Source organism: Carassius gibelio, chromosome A22 (genome assembly GCF_023724105.1).
Source record: "Carassius gibelio isolate Cgi1373 ecotype wild population from Czech Republic chromosome A22, carGib1.2-hapl.c, whole genome shotgun sequence".
In the NCBI taxonomy this organism is placed as follows: domain Eukaryota; kingdom Metazoa; phylum Chordata; class Actinopteri; order Cypriniformes; family Cyprinidae; genus Carassius; species Carassius gibelio.
In genome coordinates, this window is record NC_068392.1 from 14,764,798 (window position 1) to 14,785,422 (window position 20,625).

The 20,625-nt window shown below is 36.7% G+C and overlaps 2 protein-coding genes across 3 annotated transcripts; both read right to left on the reverse strand.

Annotated features, from left to right (window-relative positions):
* Nucleotides 1–288: 288 nt before the first annotated feature.
* LOC127942650 (protein jagunal homolog 1-B-like) lies at nucleotides 289–3,075 on the reverse strand. Of its 2 annotated transcripts, none has more exons than XM_052538506.1 (3): nucleotides 2,920–3,075; nucleotides 2,097–2,208; nucleotides 289–1,188 (listed from the first exon to the last, which is right to left on the reverse strand). In XM_052538506.1, the coding sequence occupies exons 2-3, from the start codon at nucleotides 2,183–2,185 to the stop codon at nucleotides 726–728; spliced, it is 552 nt and encodes a 183-aa protein (XP_052394466.1). In that variant the 5' UTR covers nucleotides 2,186–2,208; nucleotides 2,920–3,075; the 3' UTR covers nucleotides 289–725. The 2 variants fall into 2 exon arrangements, with proteins under 2 accessions (XP_052394466.1, XP_052394467.1); XM_052538507.1 differs by having other exon boundaries at nucleotides 2,097–2,242; nucleotides 2,920–3,004.
* A 2,435-nt stretch (nucleotides 3,076–5,510) lies between these two features.
* On the reverse strand, nucleotides 5,511–16,125 carry LOC127942597 (collagen alpha-1(VIII) chain-like). The gene is made up of 3 exons (XM_052538419.1): nucleotides 16,001–16,125; nucleotides 9,037–9,343; nucleotides 5,511–8,283 (listed from the first exon to the last, which is right to left on the reverse strand). Exons 2-3 carry the CDS (start codon nucleotides 9,338–9,340, stop codon nucleotides 6,374–6,376), a joined length of 2,214 nt encoding a protein of 737 aa, XP_052394379.1. The 5' UTR covers nucleotides 9,341–9,343; nucleotides 16,001–16,125; the 3' UTR covers nucleotides 5,511–6,373.
* Nucleotides 16,126–20,625: the final 4,500 nt, after the last annotated feature.

The window sequence follows — 20,625 nt, forward strand, 5'->3', positions numbered from 1 at the left end:
TCAGAGGAAGGGCATCATTACACGGTTTGAAAAAAAAACTTGGTAGGGACTTGTGAACTTGTGTTTTTCATCTTTAAATAAAAGTCAAACCAGAGAACTAACACAGAGCAAATACAAAGTTACCATCTATAAAGAACTGTGGAATTCCAACAGCCATTTAGCAGCTCGACAACATTACAAAACATTCATTACTTAAAAAAATATTTTTCATTGTTTAGATGTGTTACATATTATTACAACTAAAATGTAAATGTTGATCTATTCAGAAACTGGCAAAAAAATTACTCATTAACATTTTCTGATAATTTTATTGATAGCTGATTGGTGGAAAAGAACAGAATGTCTGACATACACTGTTTTAGTACATGGACTTTTGCTGTGGTTCTTCACACACTGCCTGGTTCCTCATCATTGAGGTTACATTTTCCAGATATGCCTAGATCCCGATGAATCCCTTTATGACTTGAGGTATCTGTTAAACAGCATGTGGATTACAAAAGCCTGCAGTTCAAACCCAAGCAGAAACGGACTTCAGTGACGTCTTGATCTGGGACGAGAGCCTGTGGATGAGAAGCTTGACACTAAACATCCTGGTTTTACACATCTGATCTCCTCTTAGGCTCAAAGTACTTAGTCAGGTAATCTTAAAAACATATGTAATGGAAGAGTCATCAGGAAGAGAAAATAAAGACACGTGTAAGCAACTGTTATTCTCCAGCAGTCTCTTATTTCTTCTTCTTATCTTGTGTGCTGGTGAACCAGGCATCCAGCAGCTTTTTGCTGTAGTAGATCTGCCAGCCATGTATTTGAAGTGAAATAATCAAAACTAAGTACATTACAGTGACAGCAGAGAAGCCAAAGATGAACCCATAAGCTGTGCCGTGCCGATAAAGCTGCTGAGCCGCAGGGAACATCTCCATCCCTCCATAAAGAATAGGAGCGACACAAAAAAGCCCGGCGCTGATCATTGAGATGACCAGGTAACTGATGTTGTTTTTCGGCAAAGCCATGAAACTGAAGACGGTAGGTATGATGCTCAGAAGATACGGGTATTCCCATTGGTTAGGAGAGGCCACCACTTTATGGGATACCAAGTTCAGCTGACTGACCACCACCTGTGCTGCTACAAGCAACCAGACCACTGCATGAGCGATGTTCAGCTTCTTGATCTCAGACTTCAGAGCCACACTGAGAGGATTGAGAACCGGATCAGAGGAACTGCATTTTTTTATGTAAGGGATAATCAATTGTTTGCCATGCATTGAAGTATTTTAAATGCATGATGTGAAGGCGAAGAACCATCTAAAGCAAAGTGCATTTAAAATACTTTTAATGCACAGCAAGCCGTTGATAATCTTGCTTATTCCATGGTCATTTGACAAGTTATATACAAGTGCAATATTTGACCAAATGGGTAAAAATGGTTGTTTTCATCAGTTACGGCTAGTTCCCAGATTGCACATGTATACAAGATTTCTATTAAAGATTGCTTCATCTGGAAAGCATCTGATTTGTACAGACATCTGATAGACGTCTATAAGATGTCAGTTTTACATGCATTCTAAATCATAAGCTAAACCATAGCTCTAGCATTCTTCACGCTTCAAATCAGACACAGAGGTAAAATAGTGCAGTTTCTGTAGATCTAGGGATGCTCCAATCGTTCAGCATCAGCCGATAATCACGTTTTATGACTCGATCTATATACTCACTACACTTGGCCGATCTCGCAAACCGATCGCAATTTGGTTACCCACATTATTCAAGATGTATTCTTTTGTGTTCAACAGAAGAAATAACTTTATGCCAATCAGATTCAAGAATTCCAACAGACCATGGAATAAGAAGTTTTAATGGGTCATTCCCGTCATGTCTTAATTTACTGGCGAACAGATTAATGATAAATCAAGTCTATTTTCCTCATTTATCATAAGTTACTATCACAGTCATGTGAACATAATGGTGAATTTTAAAACAGTTCATTTTTTAGACTTAACCTTACATGGGAAAGATGTTACTCATGGGACGCTGTAAATATAAGACTTAAATACTGCTAAAAGCCATATTTTTGCATTAAGATTAATTCACATATGTACCTCATCTGATAATGTGACGCCACGCGCTCGCGGTGCTGAAAGTCGCTGCCATCTGTTCCGGTAGCGCGCGGTCCTGCTCGTGATGCCATGGCAACCCACCTCCGTCGAAACCCTGAGGTAAAGGTAAGGTAAGATTCACCTCACTTCTTCGTTGTGGAGGTATAAATGAGGCAATATAAATACATATGTACATTAAAAAATAACCATTTCATTACAGATTAGCCTATATTTCCAAATATTTCTACCGTTATACTGTACAATATTTGTTGCTTTTGACCAAATCGCTGTACAAATAAATACATCTTTGATACCGTATAACGACACAATGAATGCAAGTAATGCAGACCAATCTTATACGCATTCGTAAATACACTCAATTTTGTATGTTGTTCAAAGCAAAACCGTAAAGCCTCCATTTCCGCAAGCGAAGCTGACTAACGTTAAGTTACTTCAAAAGCTTTAAGATATTAAACGCTGTGAGTTAGTTGTTGTTTATTCACGACCTTGTACTGAACTGTAACAGCTGGTTGATACTATATTCAGCCAACCGTAGCAAGATTAAATTATTCGAGTTCACAAATTAATTACCTTTGCTTGAGAATGCCTTTTTTTACTCTTATACAATTAATTTTCAGATCACAAATATTAGTCACTCATTCCACTTTCTACAGCTTTTGCTGACGCTTCCTACAGGTCGAGTGACAAAAACATTTCTACGAGACACCACAGAAGTTCATTCACAGTCATAATCGGTGTTACAAATAAAAATGACGCGCAATTCTCATATATATAATAATTATGCACACAAAAACTGTATACCTACTTTATTTCAACACGAACCAGCAAGCACCTTCATCCACAAACAGTAGAAGTGTAAGCAAAAGTAGCCGTTCTTCTACACGCGCGTTCGTGTGGACATAATGCAATATCGCCCTCACTGGCGCGGAGTGGGAACAACTAACGATTTGGAAAGAGATCCGAAAGAGGGTTGATACAACGGATACACATTCTCAGGCATTTGGAGGCCTCCTGCCCCCAATAAAAATAATTAAAACCAAATATGATTCCTAAACGATCTATTTATACATCATTATATATATATATATATATATATATATATATATATATATATATATATATATATATATATATATATATATATATATATATATATATATATATATATATATACCAAAACAGCCCAAAACAGGGCCAAGGCAGTATTTTATGGGTGGGCTGCCTATTCCCTCGACCATAAAGACAGACCACCTGAAGAAAAGACTGCACTTGGACATCATTTGCATGTGAAACTCCAGCACATAATTCTTTTATTATTATATTATATTATTCTTTTGCTCATCTTTTTGACTTTTAAGTCAATTGCTCATCAAGCCCACAATTATTTGATCAAAAGTAAAGAGAGAGAAAAATGGTGGAATTGTGAAATATTATTACTTTTAAAATAATGGTTTTATATTTTACTACTTATACTTTAAATATAATCTATTTCTGTGCAAAGCAGATTTTTAAGCATAATTACTCCAGTCTTCATGTCACATCATCAGATTTATTATCAACGTTAGAAACAGTTTGTGCTGCTTAAAGGTGCTGTATGTAAGTTTTTGACTCTACTGAAGCATAAAAATACCATAATATTTTTGCAGATATTTAAGAAACATGCTAAGTTAACATACTTGTTTATCTGAAAAACAATGCTACAGTCAATTATTCACCTTTGAAAATGTGCGTTCTGGGCCAGAATGTCGGTCTTTGTTTTGGTTTTTGTAACCCACCCACTGCCAGTTTACCAAATTGTATTTCGGCACCCTGGGTTGCCAGTTGGCTGAAAACATAGACTGCGTATTTCTTTTAAATTCCTCATCAAGTTCACCCATTCTTATTAGTGTCGTCAATCTGGCAACCTGTGTGAGCATTAAGTCTGAATGAAAAAAACAAAACCCTCTCCAATATTTTGAATTTGAACTGCAATAGTTGAACCAATCCTACAAACAGTCCTTTAATTATTTTTTTTTTTTTTTTAAGTTGATTAAAAATTTTAAGCAAATTTCATTTAGTAACGATATAATTTTTTAACCAACTTAACACATACTTGATGGATGTTACTGTTTTTTTCTCCTCAGTATTGTTGATCAAATAAATGCAAGCTTTATGATCATATAATAGGTTTCTTTCAAAAACATAAAAAATAGTGAAGTGTCCAAACTTTTGCCCAATACTGTATGTATATAATAATCAAACTTTATCTAATCTAATCTCTTGTTTGATTGTTGAGGATTTTATTATTATTATTATTATTATTATTATTATTATGCAGTAATTTGTTCAGTAATTTGTTTCACAGTTCCTGGATACAACTATAGTAAATGAACATCAGTGCTTTTATCATTCCACCCGATGTTTGTCAGCTCCTGACGCCATGTCATTCACTGTATGCGCAAATTCAAACCATCGTGTTTGGGGAGCGTGTTTGTGGCACCCGTAATAAAGCAGGACAGAATGATTGACATAATAAATTTATATTTACAATACGTTGCAGTATCTCCAAAAAGATGAGGACAACTCTCACACCTAAATTAGGAGCTGTTTTTTACATGCCCAATTATCCATTTGCTTCGCAGCACCTGATGGATGTGTTCGTATACACGGCAAAGATTCAGAAGGCGGGACCAGCTTCAAAACGGCAAAATTAATTTGTTTAATTGCATGGTAATGTCAATTCAAATATATCCAATTAACAGTGAGGCTATAGTATGTTGCTGCCTGTCTTGACTGGTTTGCTGCATCCGAAAACTCTAAAACTCTGCCTTCGGAGAAAATGCTGCCTTCGGAGCCGGCATCAAAGCATGTTAGAATCCAAATTCTGCTTTGCTTCATGTCTTTGGAGGTACCTTCTTCTGATCGAATTTTGAAGGCAGCATAGATGTATCCTTTGCTGCCTCTGATATCCCACAATCCTGTGCATTCCATTCCGTGATGGTTGCGCAAAAAAAAAAAAAAAAGATGGAATCTGAAAGTTGTGTTTGGTGGTCAGTTTATGTGTAAATGTATATTTCTGATTAACTTTTTGCACCTTTGCTGTTAGTTCAAGCTAGAAATTAGTATTATATTACTTTAATATTTGTTTGGCCGAAATCAGTTTCAGGTGCCTTTGTTCAAAAACGCTGCCTGCAAAGTCATTGGCTCAGTGTTCAGATGCAGCCATGGACTAGGGGATATGGAGGGCTTCAGCTCTTGTCTGGCCAAGTGTATAATATACAGAATTTATTAGGTCAACATAATGACTGAAAGCAGTGATTTTTTTATTTTTTGTGGAACTCTCTCATTACAAATCCACACAATTCCAGTCAATTAGATTTATTGAAAAACAACCACAACATTAAATATTTACTCCAATATACTGTATATTTAACAGTTTAGCACCATTGTCAAAAATAACAAAGAATAAATTCCTTCTTTTTTGTGCCCCACCATCTTTTTTTACACATATGCAAATTTAGCCATTCAGTAGTAAAACTAAAAATAAATTACAGAGAGGTTCCTAAGACTATTTGAATTTAACTTTACAGAGTGTCTTTTTATATTCTAATTGTACTTTGAAATTGTTTTGGTAAACAATGACCTGATGTAGTCTACTCAAAACTGTTGGGAATAAAACACATAAATGTAAGGTTCAGGACATTTCCGATTTGCATTTTACTGACGTTTTTAATGAATGAGATCACTAAAAAACAATTTAATGTAAAAAACATAACACTTGTGTACTTAAATACTTTCGTTAAGTTCATTGAGATGGCACAATGAGAAACTAAGACAGTAGAAAAATAGTGCATACCCAACAATCTGAACATTCTATATTGTGCTGTATATCACAATCACACCATTTTACATTGATATAAATGTGACCCCATCTATGTACAATCAATACACTATCAAAAAATACAAAAATATGCAAATAAATAATGTGATAATAGTTCTAGCAAAGTGCTAGCCATATGAATGAATGGATAATGTACGACTGTTTCAAATTATTTAAGTATGTTTATGTGTAAAACATACATTTAACATTATTTTAATATATATTCATTTGCCACTGTACCACAATATGATATAAACCTTACCTCAATTAATCTATGTCACTCAATTGTCAATTAACTTTTCTATTCAAACATAACAAGTAACTCTGTACTGATGGCACATACAGTTTATGCTAGAAAAATGTGGCACTAGTTTTATATGAGTGATGTTTTTTCACAAATTCAAATGGGATATAACAAATATCCAGAAAATGATGAGTGGACATATGGACCAGCATAAAGTCCTGCAGCTTGGTCTGATGGTAAATGGATATGAACAGTGTCTCCAACTTGTAAGGGCAGCACTGCACTCCCTGATGCCTGATCCAGGTAACTTTTTTTATATTCATCATATGTATACATAACTGGCTCATTGTTCATGTACAATGCCACCCATACATTGTTTCCTTTGCAATGAACATGGTAAGCAAAGTAGTAAATTCCAGGTATTTTGCAAGTGAAGATGCCAGTTTGAGAGTTGTAATTCTGGTTACCATTATATAAAATCTTGTTGAAGACAACAGGTTGCCCAACTGGTGGAAATGGTGTTGTCAGCTGAGCTGTAAAAGCAGGCATCTCTATGCCAATACTACCAATACTGGCTCTTCCAGGCATTTCTTTCTTGTAACTACCTTTTGCCCCATCTATCCCAGGATCTGTCTCAGGAAGGATTTGCCCAATAAATGGAGATTCAGCAGGAGGTCCTGGTAGGCCAGGTGGGCCAGGAGGACCAGGTATTCCAGGTTGACCTGGCAGCCCACCAGCTCCAGGTATACCAGGTGGGCCTGTTGGGCCTGGAAGCCCAGTTATTCCCTCCCCTGGCATTCCAGGGAATCCTGGTGGTCCATATTCCCCTTTTGGGCCTGGTAGACCAGGTGGGCCTATTGGTCCTGCTTGACCCATTAATCCTGGGATTCCCATAGGCCCTGGATGACCTTTCTCTCCTGGGAATCCAACCTCTCCTTTTGCGCCAGGCTTTCCAGGGGCTCCAGGTAGGCCAGGTAAGCCATTATGTCCATTTTCACCTTTAGGTCCTATGGGACCTGGTAAGCCTCTAAGTCCTGGTTGTCCCAATTCTCCTGGGAATCCTGGCTTGCCTGGAAGTCCTGGAGGCCCTGGTTCACCTTTTGGACCAAGTTGTCCCTTAGGTCCTACTGCACCACCCTCTCCTTTTGGACCAGGGAAACCAATACCTCCAGGTTGTCCCAAGAGACCTGGAGGTCCTGGAAGGCCACTTGGCCCTGGTGGTCCAGTCATTCCAGGAAGACCACCATCACCCTTTTCACCTTTTGGGCCTTGGGGGCCAGGTAAACCCCCATGCCCTTTTTCACCTTTAGGGCCAGGATATCCAGGTTTGCCAAAACCAGGCAAGCCTGGGACTCCAGGTAAACCAGAGGGACCTGACTCGCCCCTTCCACCTGGAATACCTGGTTTCCCTGGCAAGCCATCCAAACCAGGTTTGCCAAAGCCTGGCAGTCCTGATGGTCCTGGTGGTCCTCTCTCGCCTGGGACTCCTGCCAGTCCTGGTTCTCCAGGTGCACCAGGTTTACCCTGGGCTCCAGGAGCCCCAGGTAGTCCATTCAGTCCTGGTTTGCCAACTCCTGGTAGTCCTACTTGACCTGGTGGTCCTGGAGGTCCAGGATGTCCCTTTTCCCCTGGCAGTCCTGGGAGGCCAATCCCATTCTCACCTTTTGGCCCAGGGAGACCATGGTTCCCAGGGAAGCCTTTTTGTCCAGGTTCTCCACGAGGTCCAGGTTGTCCTGGAAATCCTTGTGCACCTGGTTTTGACACACCTGGTAAGCCATGTGGCCCTGGAAGACCTGGAGGTCCTGGCATTCCTATTGGCCCTTCACCACCAATTGGTCCCAACTCACCCTTCGGTCCTGGTAAACCTATACCTCCAGGTTTCCCTGGTAAACCTGGCATTCCTGGATTTCCAATTCCTGGGAGTCCTGGTGGACCTTGAGGACCAGGTTTACCTGTAGGTCCTGGGATACCATGACCAGGAAGTCCTGGAGGGCCCTGAGGCCCTGGAACTCCCTTTGGACCAGGCTCACCAGGAGGACCTTTCTCTCCTCTTGGAATGGTTTCACCTGCAAAAAAAAAAGTAACAGTTATGGTCACAGTAACAGTCAACACTTGTTCATAAAACACACACAATTTATTTGTCTGAAAATTGAAATAAAGAATAAAAAGTAAATTAATGTATCCTTGGACCAAAAATATGTTCAGTATGAATAAATTTTACCTACTGAGTGAATAGAACAGAGCTAAAATTAGAATAAATAACAAAATAACTACAAATAATCTACACACACACATACTCAAAAGCAGCGCCCCAAACCTCATTAAAATCTGATGGCAGGTGTATTCACGAGGTTAACCTAACAGAAAGATTAAAAATGCTAGCTTTTGTAAACATTGCAGCTTTAAGCACAAAGTATATTTTGATCATCCTCATGAGACGATGGTGGTTCACCAGAAGTGTCTGCAGATGTCTGCTCACAATGTCAGTGTGCAGCCCAATTTGTGAGACTGGACAGTTTACAGCAGCACAGGTGCTAGCTGAATGTTGAGATAGAACTAGTCTATGTGGTACTACGCCTGTGTTGAACTTGTCCATCCATGCTCATCCCCAGCTAAATATACTTTGGAGGCTGTGGATGCTGCTGTGTGCAAGACAGAATGCGAAAACTGAAGTATACAAAGTACTTTACAGTTAATTTTAAATGATCCTGTGGAGTGATTTTTATTAAGTACCAAGATTCCATGTAGTCTCTTAATGAGTATTATTTTATAAAAGCTGCAAGCAAAATAATTATTAAGGAATTTGCTAAATTACCAACCTTTTCCCACAATAGGTTTACCCATGTGCATGGGTGCCTGTGGACGTTCTTTTGCATACTGTGGAAGCAAAGGCATCTCATTTCCATATGGTAAGTGTTGCATTTCCTTTCCATGGTAATGGTATTGGGGTATTTGTTGGGGTATCCCCTCATTGCCATGTGACAGAAGAGGTAACTGTGGCAGAGGCTGATGCTGTTGGGGCAATGACTTGTGACTATAAAATGCCCCTGCATGGATATGATATAGCAGACAGAATTGCTCCACAAGTACAAACAAGCGGGCAGAGAGGAGAGGCCCGGCCATGTCCTGTGGAATGGAGCATAGGAGACAAGTTTAATTATTTTGGAAAATGACAGGAAAGCTGGCAATATAGGGCTGACACGAAAGTGTAGTGAAAGCACTTCTATGCCTTGTTAATAATTTAGTTCATTTCTACAGTGCTTAAAATGTCAATACAGTCAATGCTTAATTCTGGAAAAATAATGTTAGTTATTTCTGCTACTTTTATAAATTAGTTGTTTTAGAAAGTCATTGTTTGCAACAAAAACAACCATGAATTATGAATGTTAAACCATTTTCTAATGCTCAAATGTATATGCGATACTGCACACGACAACGAACAGAGAAAGGTTTGGTGAACTTGTTTATATATTTGTTTTGTACTAATAGCATCTATGCTACTTTTATAATCCAGTAGGAGCTACATAAAAATTGTCTTTGATCTTTCAAACTGTTTGATGCTATTCAGCGGGTGTTGCATACAGCAGTCCAAAAGAAGTTAAATAAAAAGTGCCCATCCATTAAAAAAAAAAGTATCTCACACAGCTCCGGGGGGTGAACAAAAGCCTCCTGTAATGAATCAATGCATTTTTGTAAGAAAAAATATCCACATTCAAAATGTAAATTACTTTATCGTAGCTTGTGCCAACACTTGTACATGGTAGCAACTCAGGGTGGATGAAGTATGAGCATTACATCTATGGATAGGATCTTAAAATAATCTTAAACCAACTGATTGTACATTATCCCTTATATATTCTATTTCTGCATTATTTATTATTTATCTATATATTATATATTCTTTTTTAAGTTTCTTAAATTATTTTTGCACCAACATAGCAAAACATTTGTTATACTTAAACATGACCATTAGATGTCAGTAACTGCTCAAATATGAATAGTGTTTGGAAGTTTGTGTGTGGCTCAAGGGGTCTTAACTACACATACACCATCTGACTGCAAATAATCCTAAGCAACTGCCTTTGAAATCAGTGGGAATGCTAACAGTTTACTTTCTCAAAATCAGAAGAGAAAGCAAACTGTTAGCATTGTTTTTTTAACCCATTATTCATTGTTTTGCACATCACACATACACCTTAAAATTATCAGCCGATAATATCAGTCATAAAAATGTAGACTGCCACCACGTGATGCCAACTTTGCAAAACTTTATTTCCTGCAAATAACACAAATGCAAAAAAAAAAAAAAAAAAAAAAAAATGACAACAAATTATCATGCTGTCTAATTATCAGTACACTATTGCACAAAAACATATACTGCTTACTTATTTTTCTTATTCTTTCTGTTGTCTATAAAGTCATGTCCTCTCAGGTATCTCCTGAAGCTGTGATGCATGGGAAACCCAGCAACTTGCACCCAACCGATAGCTGCGCTAAAAACCAAAAATTTACAAATGGAATGATGGAAAATGGAAAAATCTCAAAGGGGGGCTACAATGGTGTTTAATGTATTCAGAGTTGTTCACAGTGTTAAAGAGATGGATTCTCATGTTAAACATGGCCAAAGTATGAAAAAAACTGTGCCGAAAATCTTACTTCCGGGTTGGCACAAGTTTTTTCCCCCAATCTTGGATCTAATGATGTAGACGATGCTGGAACTCCTTATATGAGCATTTTTATCGGAAAAGCGCACCAGCGCACACATTAACCAGAGGAGAGCGAGACCGCGCACATCAACGCACCTCATCTGGAAATCATCGCCAGCGCTGCACAGGATTTGTTCGCGAATATCTCCAAATAAGTGTGTTTTTGGATGTGAGGGAAAGTTTACCAGGTTCAGCTTCCCCAAGAACCCATAGTTACAGTACATGAACAGTGGATGCAGTTTGTTTTTCCGGGGCAGCAACGGAGTGTAGCAAGTGCACGTCTCCAGGAGCTCGGCTTTCTCTGGAGAAAATCATAAAGTTGTATTTTTATTTTATAAATATGATAAAACTAAAGACTCTTTGGAGATATGAAGGATGCAGTACTACTCTATATGTACTCAAGATTAACATGAGAGTAGGTGAAACTGTGTATGTTATGTTACCTATAAAAGCTGGAATGCTTTATAGGGAGCTGGGTTTTGATTTTAATACATACAGATGTATTGGGATCAGTGTTTCGGTGGGATGCCAGAGCTTTGATTTCCTTTTGTGAGCTACTGTAAATGGAGATCTTGACTGATCCACATGAATAGAACAAAAAGACAAAGTAACACATAAACCATCTTTCTTGGGATGCTGCCAGCCAGGTTAACTGTGACTCCAAACATACTTTCCACCTATTTAACTTCACTTCACTTCACTTCACTTCACTTTTACATCTATAAACCTACTCCAGTATCATCTGTTCAAACCTAATTCTGTAATCTGTTTTTTAAGGGAGAGCATACACATTTTTAAGCCAGTAATGTATGCATTAAAATAATAATAATGAGAAGAATGATGATTAAAAAATACAATATCATGACTGACGATTTACAGCACAAAACAATAATAAATCCGTAACCTTTTTTATTGTATTAATTAGAATTTTTACATTTATCTTTGAATAATTTTGAACACTTTAATACTGATGACAAGGAGTTTCCATCAAATTAACAACTATCAATAACAATTATCAATAGATTATGCAAAATTATAAAGCATTTTCTGGATTAATCAATAAAAATGAATGAAGACAAATATTTGTTTTTATTTTCATTGTATTTTTTTTTTATGGAAAATGGATTATGCAAGCAACCAGAAATGTAATTTATGAAGAAAAAAATGCAATTCATTAATGTATTATATAGTGCAAAATTTTAACCATTTTAACTTAACACTTTATAACTCCACCCAGTGATTTGTTTTCAGAGGATCTTGTGTTCTGATAATTATTAGCTCAGTCTAGAACTCTTAACTTTGGAAAAACAGCTCATTCTCTGTGTTTGACGAGACTGGCAAGTCAAAGTGAAGGTCCATCCAATGCTCTATATATAAAAATGTTGTGGGCATCAAAACATGGCCTCATTCCATTGGAACATTTCTCAATTACTGCTGGCCATGTCTGAAAAATATGAAGTGATACACAATACCATAATCAATAGCTTTTATTCGCATTCATATTACCCACCCAGCATCAATCACCAAGGAGATGCCAAAACAATCTCAAGTAATTCAGGAGAGGTCATGGGACAAAAAACATGGCTTCTCTAAGCTTAATTCTGAAACCAACAACTTCACAACTTGGCTTGTTTGAATATCCATGCTTACATTTATCAAATTCACAAGGCTGAGACAAGCTCACGTTGTTCCCTCTGGCCTACATTTGGATATTCGAGCATGCCAGAAAAAAATCAAATAAAAATCCTACAGATTTTGATGCTGAAAGCAAAGGTCAAATGTGAAATATGTTAACAGGCGAGGGTCAAAACCACAAGGACAAGCATGATGGAACAACAGCAAACCTTTGCGTTCACTGCAGAGAGCAGGACCCAATGTTTTCCAACACTCTTTTGGCCAAAATGTACAACCGCAGCGTTTGTCTGCTTGGTTTCATGCCACAGCTCTGTTATCGCCCTGCCCCGATTCTAACATAATCCCATTTCCATTCCTGCTTTTCTGACTGCTTCCAGATGTTTCACTTCGATTCAAAATAAACAAATAAAGAAGAGCATGCTGGGTGTCAACCATGTCATCAATGCTGGTATGAAAGAAGGTCATATGCTCAGCTCTACATTATTTAGGGCTTTCCTATGATTTCTGCCAGAAATATAATAATCGTTGTTTTTCAATAAAGCATAATTTTGCCATTTTAAATTTCAAATTTTAAGTGTAGCTTATATTGTCCAAAGTTTGTGTCCAAAAGGTAAACATACATTTTCGTCTGCGATCTGAACCCAGTACTTTCAAACCCAAAACCTAACCACACCCCTACACCAATAAGAAAACATGTTACCGTTTTATAAAGAAGTAGCTATATTAAATTTATATTCAGTACAGTGGCGTTCTTACTGGTGTGATGTAGCTGAAATACACTGCTGTAAAACACATTCTCTCGCTCATAACTCACACACTCGCTTTTCTCTCTCGGTTAGAAGGGAAAGTTTTTCATGTAACCATACGTTTTAATCCATGGGTAATAAAAGATTTTTGGCAGTTTAAGGCATGATGAGGCAGCAGAAATCCTTTCTGTCTCCTCACTGTTATAATAAGGCAACTTGATGCAATAAGACTTTTGTAAAGATTAATCACATTATCAACTTTATGTTTGTTTATAAATGCAGATGTAGATGTTCCACTAACTATTACTATTTCCCCATATTTTCATAATGCCATACTGTTAGCGCTTATTTATTAGTATTTAGAACCGCTAACTTGAATAATAACCCACGGCGGCAGTGTAAAAGTAGAACGGAGTAAGATGCACCTCTCTTGCATTGACAACAGCACATCACACGCGAATGATTGTGGGCATGATTTGAAATCACAAACTTGGTTGCATTTGAGTCTTTAAGGCACTTTGAAGGAATGTTACAGCGTCCACTGTAATTGTCCGCTAGTAAATACTTTTTTATCAGTCATTATGTAAGAACCAGCGCAAACAGATAATGTCACCTCACGAAGTTAGCCAGCAGTCACCTTGCTTACGTCGAGCATACCAGCATATTTGTTTCAAACACTTATGGCTTCATTAAACCAATATATCCACTTGCCACTGCATAGCGTTTTCTACAGGTTAGCTAGTGGATCAGGAGGTGCTGACTCATGGCTGGCTGATATTTGAGTGGAGGCGAGGCTAATTTGCATATTTAAATGAGGCAAGTTTATCTCACAGTTCTGACTTTAAAAGTTGCAATTTCTAGCTTTTACCATGCAGTTTTGAGAAGAATAAAAAATAAAACATTGTGATAGAACTCTGGGCTATTCCACATTTTTGATTAGCCCTGAGTCCTGTCAGATTTCTGATATCTGGCGTCTTAGAAACCGAATGTAAGCGGCGAGCCAAACCTCTCCTTAAACAGAGGACCGTTGCTCCGCCACATTTCGGTGTTCTTGTTTCAGTATGATGCTGATTTGACATGAGAAACTGTTGCCAGAGAAGACCTGTAATTCTATAATCTACCAAGAGAAGATTTTCATTCAGAAAGAGGTCAGGACAATAGCTGCATTCATGATCCAAACTACAATACGTTCTATTAAATCCAAGCCAATCCATCTCAAATCCTACAAAATCGCAAGCAAGACTCACCCTCCTTGGATTTCCTTTGTTTCCCTATTTGTGCATGGCTTTCATTCAGATCAAAAACAAAATTCTAAAACATCAATCTGTTAAAAGCGGGAGGGAACTGAAGGAGGGACATTCACAGGTTAGGCTGCATCTGCGACTGTTTAATGAATCAAGCTGCCCAGGAAAGATCCAAAGAGAAAGAGAGACAGCAGGGATGCTGTCTATATTATATATATATCTCTTTACAGGACCATTACACAACCAATCTGACATATTTAACACATTGTCACATGCAGATGACTTTTTTGTTCCATTTTATATATATACAGTCATGCCCAAAAATATCGGAACCCTTGGTAAATATGATCAAATAAGGCTGTGAAAATTAATCTGCATTGTTAATCCTTTTGATCTATTATTTTAAAAAAATCACAAAGATGTATCCTTTCATTGGGTAATAAGAATTTAAAATGGGGGAAAATATCATTAGAGGTGCCAATAATTGTGTCCAACGAGTATTTGAGAAAAACATTTATTTCATAATGATATTTCCCCTCCGTTTTAAATTCTTATCCAATGAAAGGATACATTTATGTGAATTATTTAAATAAAATATCAAAAGGATTAACAATGAAGATTAATTTTCACAGCCTTTTTTTGATCATATTTACCAAGGATGCCAATATTTTTGGGCATGATATATATATATATATATATATATATATATATATATATATATATATATATATATATATATATATATACACACACACATATATATATATACAAATCTTCATAAATTGTCATATTTATTAAATAATCTAACTTTTTCACAATTGTTAGTTATTTAAAAAAATAATGTAATTTACTAAAAAATTTATATTTATTAAATGAATATCTACTGTACAACCACTTGTTCAATTACTAAAAGAATAATTAAGATCATTAAGAAACTAAATCTGCAATATATACTGTAAAAGCTAAATATAAAATAGAATCATTAAACAATGCAACGCTGCCTAGAATTTACTCTATTTAATAATAATCATAATAATGGAAATAATCATCTTTGTTTTGTAATGTAATGAAAGCCACATGACCAAATATTGTTCAAATATTAAAAGAAGCAGTTATGAAATTATTAAGAAACTGAATATTTAATGAATGAATGAATATATATATTCTATTCTTTCATTTTTCAAACAATGGAAACCCTGAAACATTGTGCACCTACTGCACAATATAGGCAAATTCATAATAAAAAAAACGACAACAAAAATAATAATAATAATGGAAAGAAAGAAAAAAAAAGTTGAATGATCAAGAAACATGATCATGAACTAATATTATTTCCCTTTCCATGCGCACTCCCATTCAGATCAATATCAAGACTAAGAGCAGTATTTCAAGTCACTCCTCATTTTATTTATTTTCCCCCTGCAGCACACACTACATATGTACAGCACTCACCTCTCTCTCTCCTGGCCTCTCTCTGTCTCTGTCTTCGGTTTATCCCTCTCTGAGTGAGAAGTGAGGAAAGAAGATCCAGAAGACAGAAGGAGAAATGCTGTTAAAGGCTTCAGGCAGCATGGTTTCCACTTTTATGGCCAGGCAGGAGGGACAAGGCAACTCCTCAAAGGAGGTGGGCAGAGGAAAAAGAAAGGAAGAGAGAGAGAAAAGCGATCATGCAAGCCTCCACCTAGGATGTTGATGCTATTAGGTTCCGTTATGATGATATGATGACCCATATCAGCCTACATTATATTACTCCAGCCATTTAAAAACCTCGATAAACAACACGGTAAATAAACTAAAACAATTTGACCAACAATGACTAGTATTGACATTTAATTATTAATGTAAACATCAACTGGTGAATTTATGTCTCTTACACTCTGCAAAAAGCATCCTAAGCTCCAGTTCTGTTCTCCAGAATTCAGTATTCCGATGTAAGTTACAAAACGTGTGTAATCTAATGAAATACATTACTGATTAAATGACATTTTTTTATTTTGCAATCTGTAGTGAAATACATATTAGAAGTAACCTTCCCCAAGTATGAAGATGGGTAGTATGAATGAAACACAGACATATTACATCCGCCATGTTGTTAGAGTATCCTGTGACCTCACTGTCATTCATAAATCCTCTCCAGTGGCCTCATGGGATAGCTAAAAGGGATTCAGTTAATAACAATAAATAAAATCTATTAGTTTGTGTTTAATTAATGTCTACAATCTACCCCAACCTACAATAATCCAAATACAGTAATTGATCGTTGTTCAGTGACAAAAATGGCGCAATATTAATGTGTGCATGGTTTATTTCGAAATAACAGTACCATAATATTTCTGCCAAATAAAGACATGACAGAAACAGAGTGATGACATTTTGAAATCAGTCTTTTAACAACCAGTATTTTAAACTATTTGTTTGTATGATTGGTGACTCATAAGGATAGTTCTTTGTCGCCACCTAAGCGTCAGGACAAAATCCCCCATATATTTGATCATATTAATATAAACTTCCTATACAGTATGTGCGTCCATATCCCTGATGGGAAACAAAATGACCAGCTAACCAGCCATACAATTTAGGCTGGTTTTAGCTGGGGGGGGGGGGGGGGGGATTATGTTGTAACTGATGTTCTGTTTCGTGCTGTGCAATGAAATGACTTTAATATATGAGATTGTCAGTTGAATCCGCTGGCTCACGCTAGCAGGTGAATGTAAACCTCCAGCTACTCCTCTGTTTTTGTGCTGTTGGACAGTGTCAATGGGCAGCTGTGAAGGCGTCTGGACTATTTCTGCCCCACAACAAAAAATAAAACACACTTTTTTAAGAGGTCAGGGACAATTTGTGCGTCATGAAATCTTGACTGTTGTTCAAAAACAACTCAAAAATATTTGACTGAAATTAGTCTTATTTATTTATCATTGCAAGAGTTAGACTGCTGTTCATTCTGGTTGTATACCCCCCCCCCCCCCCCATTCCTGAGACAAAGGGAACATTGTCAAACACTAAACCATGTGTTTTCCAAAGTGTGGCAAAATTTTTCTTTTTGGCAAAACAAAGTGCCAGATTTATAAGCAACAACATTCCATTTAAGTGGCTTATGCTGTTATGTTTTGGAATGTTGCCTTGTATGGCAGGATATTATTTTAATTTGCCACACACGGCCATAGACAGCCAAACCACCACATTTAATCGTATTGTTTGGATCCACAATGGTGTAAATGGCACAAAGTGCTTCCATTAATACTCAATGAACAAGTAATGACTCATTCTTATGTGGTGGAACTATTTTATACTGACATAAGGGGCATTCACGTTCCCGAAATTCATTTTTAGAAAAAGCATTGGCAATGCAACAAATCTGAGAAAAGTTTAAAATTTGTATATAAAATCTATTCCACACGGAATGTTGATGATACATTTTAGACACGACTGTTAATTTGTCTATATTTGCTCCATCAGTAACAATAATGTTTTCCAATTACTCATCTCCAGGCAAGCGGTGTTTTGTTCCTGGATGAACTAGTGTTTTGAACAAATCATTTGAGTAAATGAGTAAGGTTTAACAGAAAATGATATATAGAAAACAGTTGGAAATCAGGATATGGTAACAATGTACTTTTGAAATTTGCATTCAAAACCTTTCCTGCATGGAATGTTGATTTTTAGTGGTGAAAAAACAAAGAAAAGATTATATATATATATATATATATATATATATATATATATATATATATATATATATATATATATATATATATATCCCTTGTAGAATTAGAACATCCTTTGTTTTGACATTCTTTTTAATTTTCTTCTTCCTCTTTTTTTTTTTTTTTTTCTCGGGCATCTCATTTGACTGTCAAAGCAAGCAATAGTATGGTTGGTGTCTACCAATTATGCAGTCTTACTTCATGTTTCTGACTTTTCCCTGTTTGGTCTGAACAACTATGTTCTCCTGCAATGGTACTTATACATACCTATATATAGCTAAAATAGTATTACTTGTCAAAATGGTTAAATGAAGGAACCATTCCTGAGGAAACACTAGATTTTGTTGATCATCTATGCAGGTGCTCAGACAAAGGCTGGTTTTGAGCCTTTTTGAGGACCAGCTAGGAGAGCGGTCTTTGTTTTCATTCCAGTCTCACTCGTTCATTTCCTTTCTTTCTTTTTATAGGTGATTCTTCATTTATACACTTTTGACTGATTGAGGTCTTGAACTTCAAAATTAACTGTTTCATCGGTTTCGGTTATCACATTACCAGGAATATGATATAATCATGTCTTTGTTCTACTTTTACAAGTGGATTTCAAGCATTCTTCAGTAAAAACAGGTTTCATGATAACATAAAGCTCCTCTCATAATGTAACAATTGAAATTATGACATCATTGGGTACAGTACATTTTTATATAATATACATAAAATAATCATCCTAATTGAAGAATGACCCATCTAGAGAGCCCCCTGCTGCCCATCAACAATAATGCATCTTCACAATTTGGGTGACCTACTGTAGACACATTCAGTTTGCTGGTAAATACTTCTACTGCTTCCCTGAAGGAGGGAATGGAGACGTCACATCGGTGACCGTCAAATTAAAAATGACTCGGTTAGAGAGCATCAACCATAACCTGGTATGTGTTGCACCTGCTGCCTTTTTATGCTCACACTGTGATCCGGGGCAGCTGGATATAATAATCACATGCCAATGTGCATTGGCTTGTTTAGTTAACACACAAAGTAGATTGGTCTCTCAAGATCCCAATTCATTGGCCACTGACATGACATCGAGAGTGATTCTTGACCCTGCATAAAGGCATATGTTAGTCACATTTCCCAAACACAGTCTATTAGCTCAAAGGTCCCGAGATCAGAAGGGAAAAAAAATCCATGTTTGAGCCAATACACAAAATCAGACAGGATTAATGTTAGGGAAACTTTTTTTTTTTAAATAAGGTATTGGAAGATACATTAGGATCATAATAATTGCCAACAGCTCACACAGACTATTTTACATTTTATCTGCATTATGAAAAGAAAATACTCAGTGTGGTAACCCAAAAATGTATGCTGTTTTCTGTACAGAGCTTCATTTCTGTTGAAAGGCTTTCATTGTGAAAGCACAATGTGAGCCTGCTGTTGTAGTTACGCTGCAGCTTTCCTTTGGATACAGTGCAGCTGTGGAAATATTTGAGATCATTTCCTAGTTCCAATTCTCGCAATTCTTGCCTTCTCAGTGCAAACATGGCACCTGAAGAAAGTCCATAAAACAGATAAAAACATCATGACACACTCAACTGGCTTTTCTGAAATATTAAGCCATATGTCTGAGACGGCAGTAGACTTTTCCAAGTCTGTAAGGTATTTATTTATTTATTTATTTTTTCAAATTGACTGTGAGAGTCACTTGGTCAAGAAATGGAGAAGTAAGTAAGCAGCATTCAATGATTAAGTCTAGCAGAAGAACAGCTGCTAGCAACAACACAATATTACTCTGAACCGTTTTTTTTCCCTCTACAGTCTTTTCCCTCTATTTCAAATGCTGTGACAGACTACTTTTAATTTTAATCTGCGATGCTTTGAGGGGTAATTGCATGTGTGCATGCATTAAATAGTAAGTTAATTTGTTTTGTTATACTGTGTATTTACACTGTTATTGTGAATTTGTTTTCATAGAAATGTTTTTCTTGATGTATCTATAAGCTAATCGCTTGCTAATCCTCTTATACACTGTACAATCACTGTATAAACCTATTTGCCATGTGCTACTGATATAAAATGCAGAATGTTGTTTAGAAAGAGCTTTATTGATGAGTATGTTTACACACGCACAAGCAATTCATTTTGGTGACAGGAGCTTCCAGAGACAGAAAATTAAATAATGTAATATATTACTGAAGTAGAAAGAAAAACGTTAGACACGTTATACTTTCACTGAAGCAAGCGAACGATCTCGGCGTCAGCGCGGAAAGTGAGGAACTAATTGATCTCTGCTTCATTACAGTTTGCACATATTTTTTCGTCGCGAACGTTGATCTTCCTTCAAAACAGCGGGTAAAATAATTGAGCGATAACGTG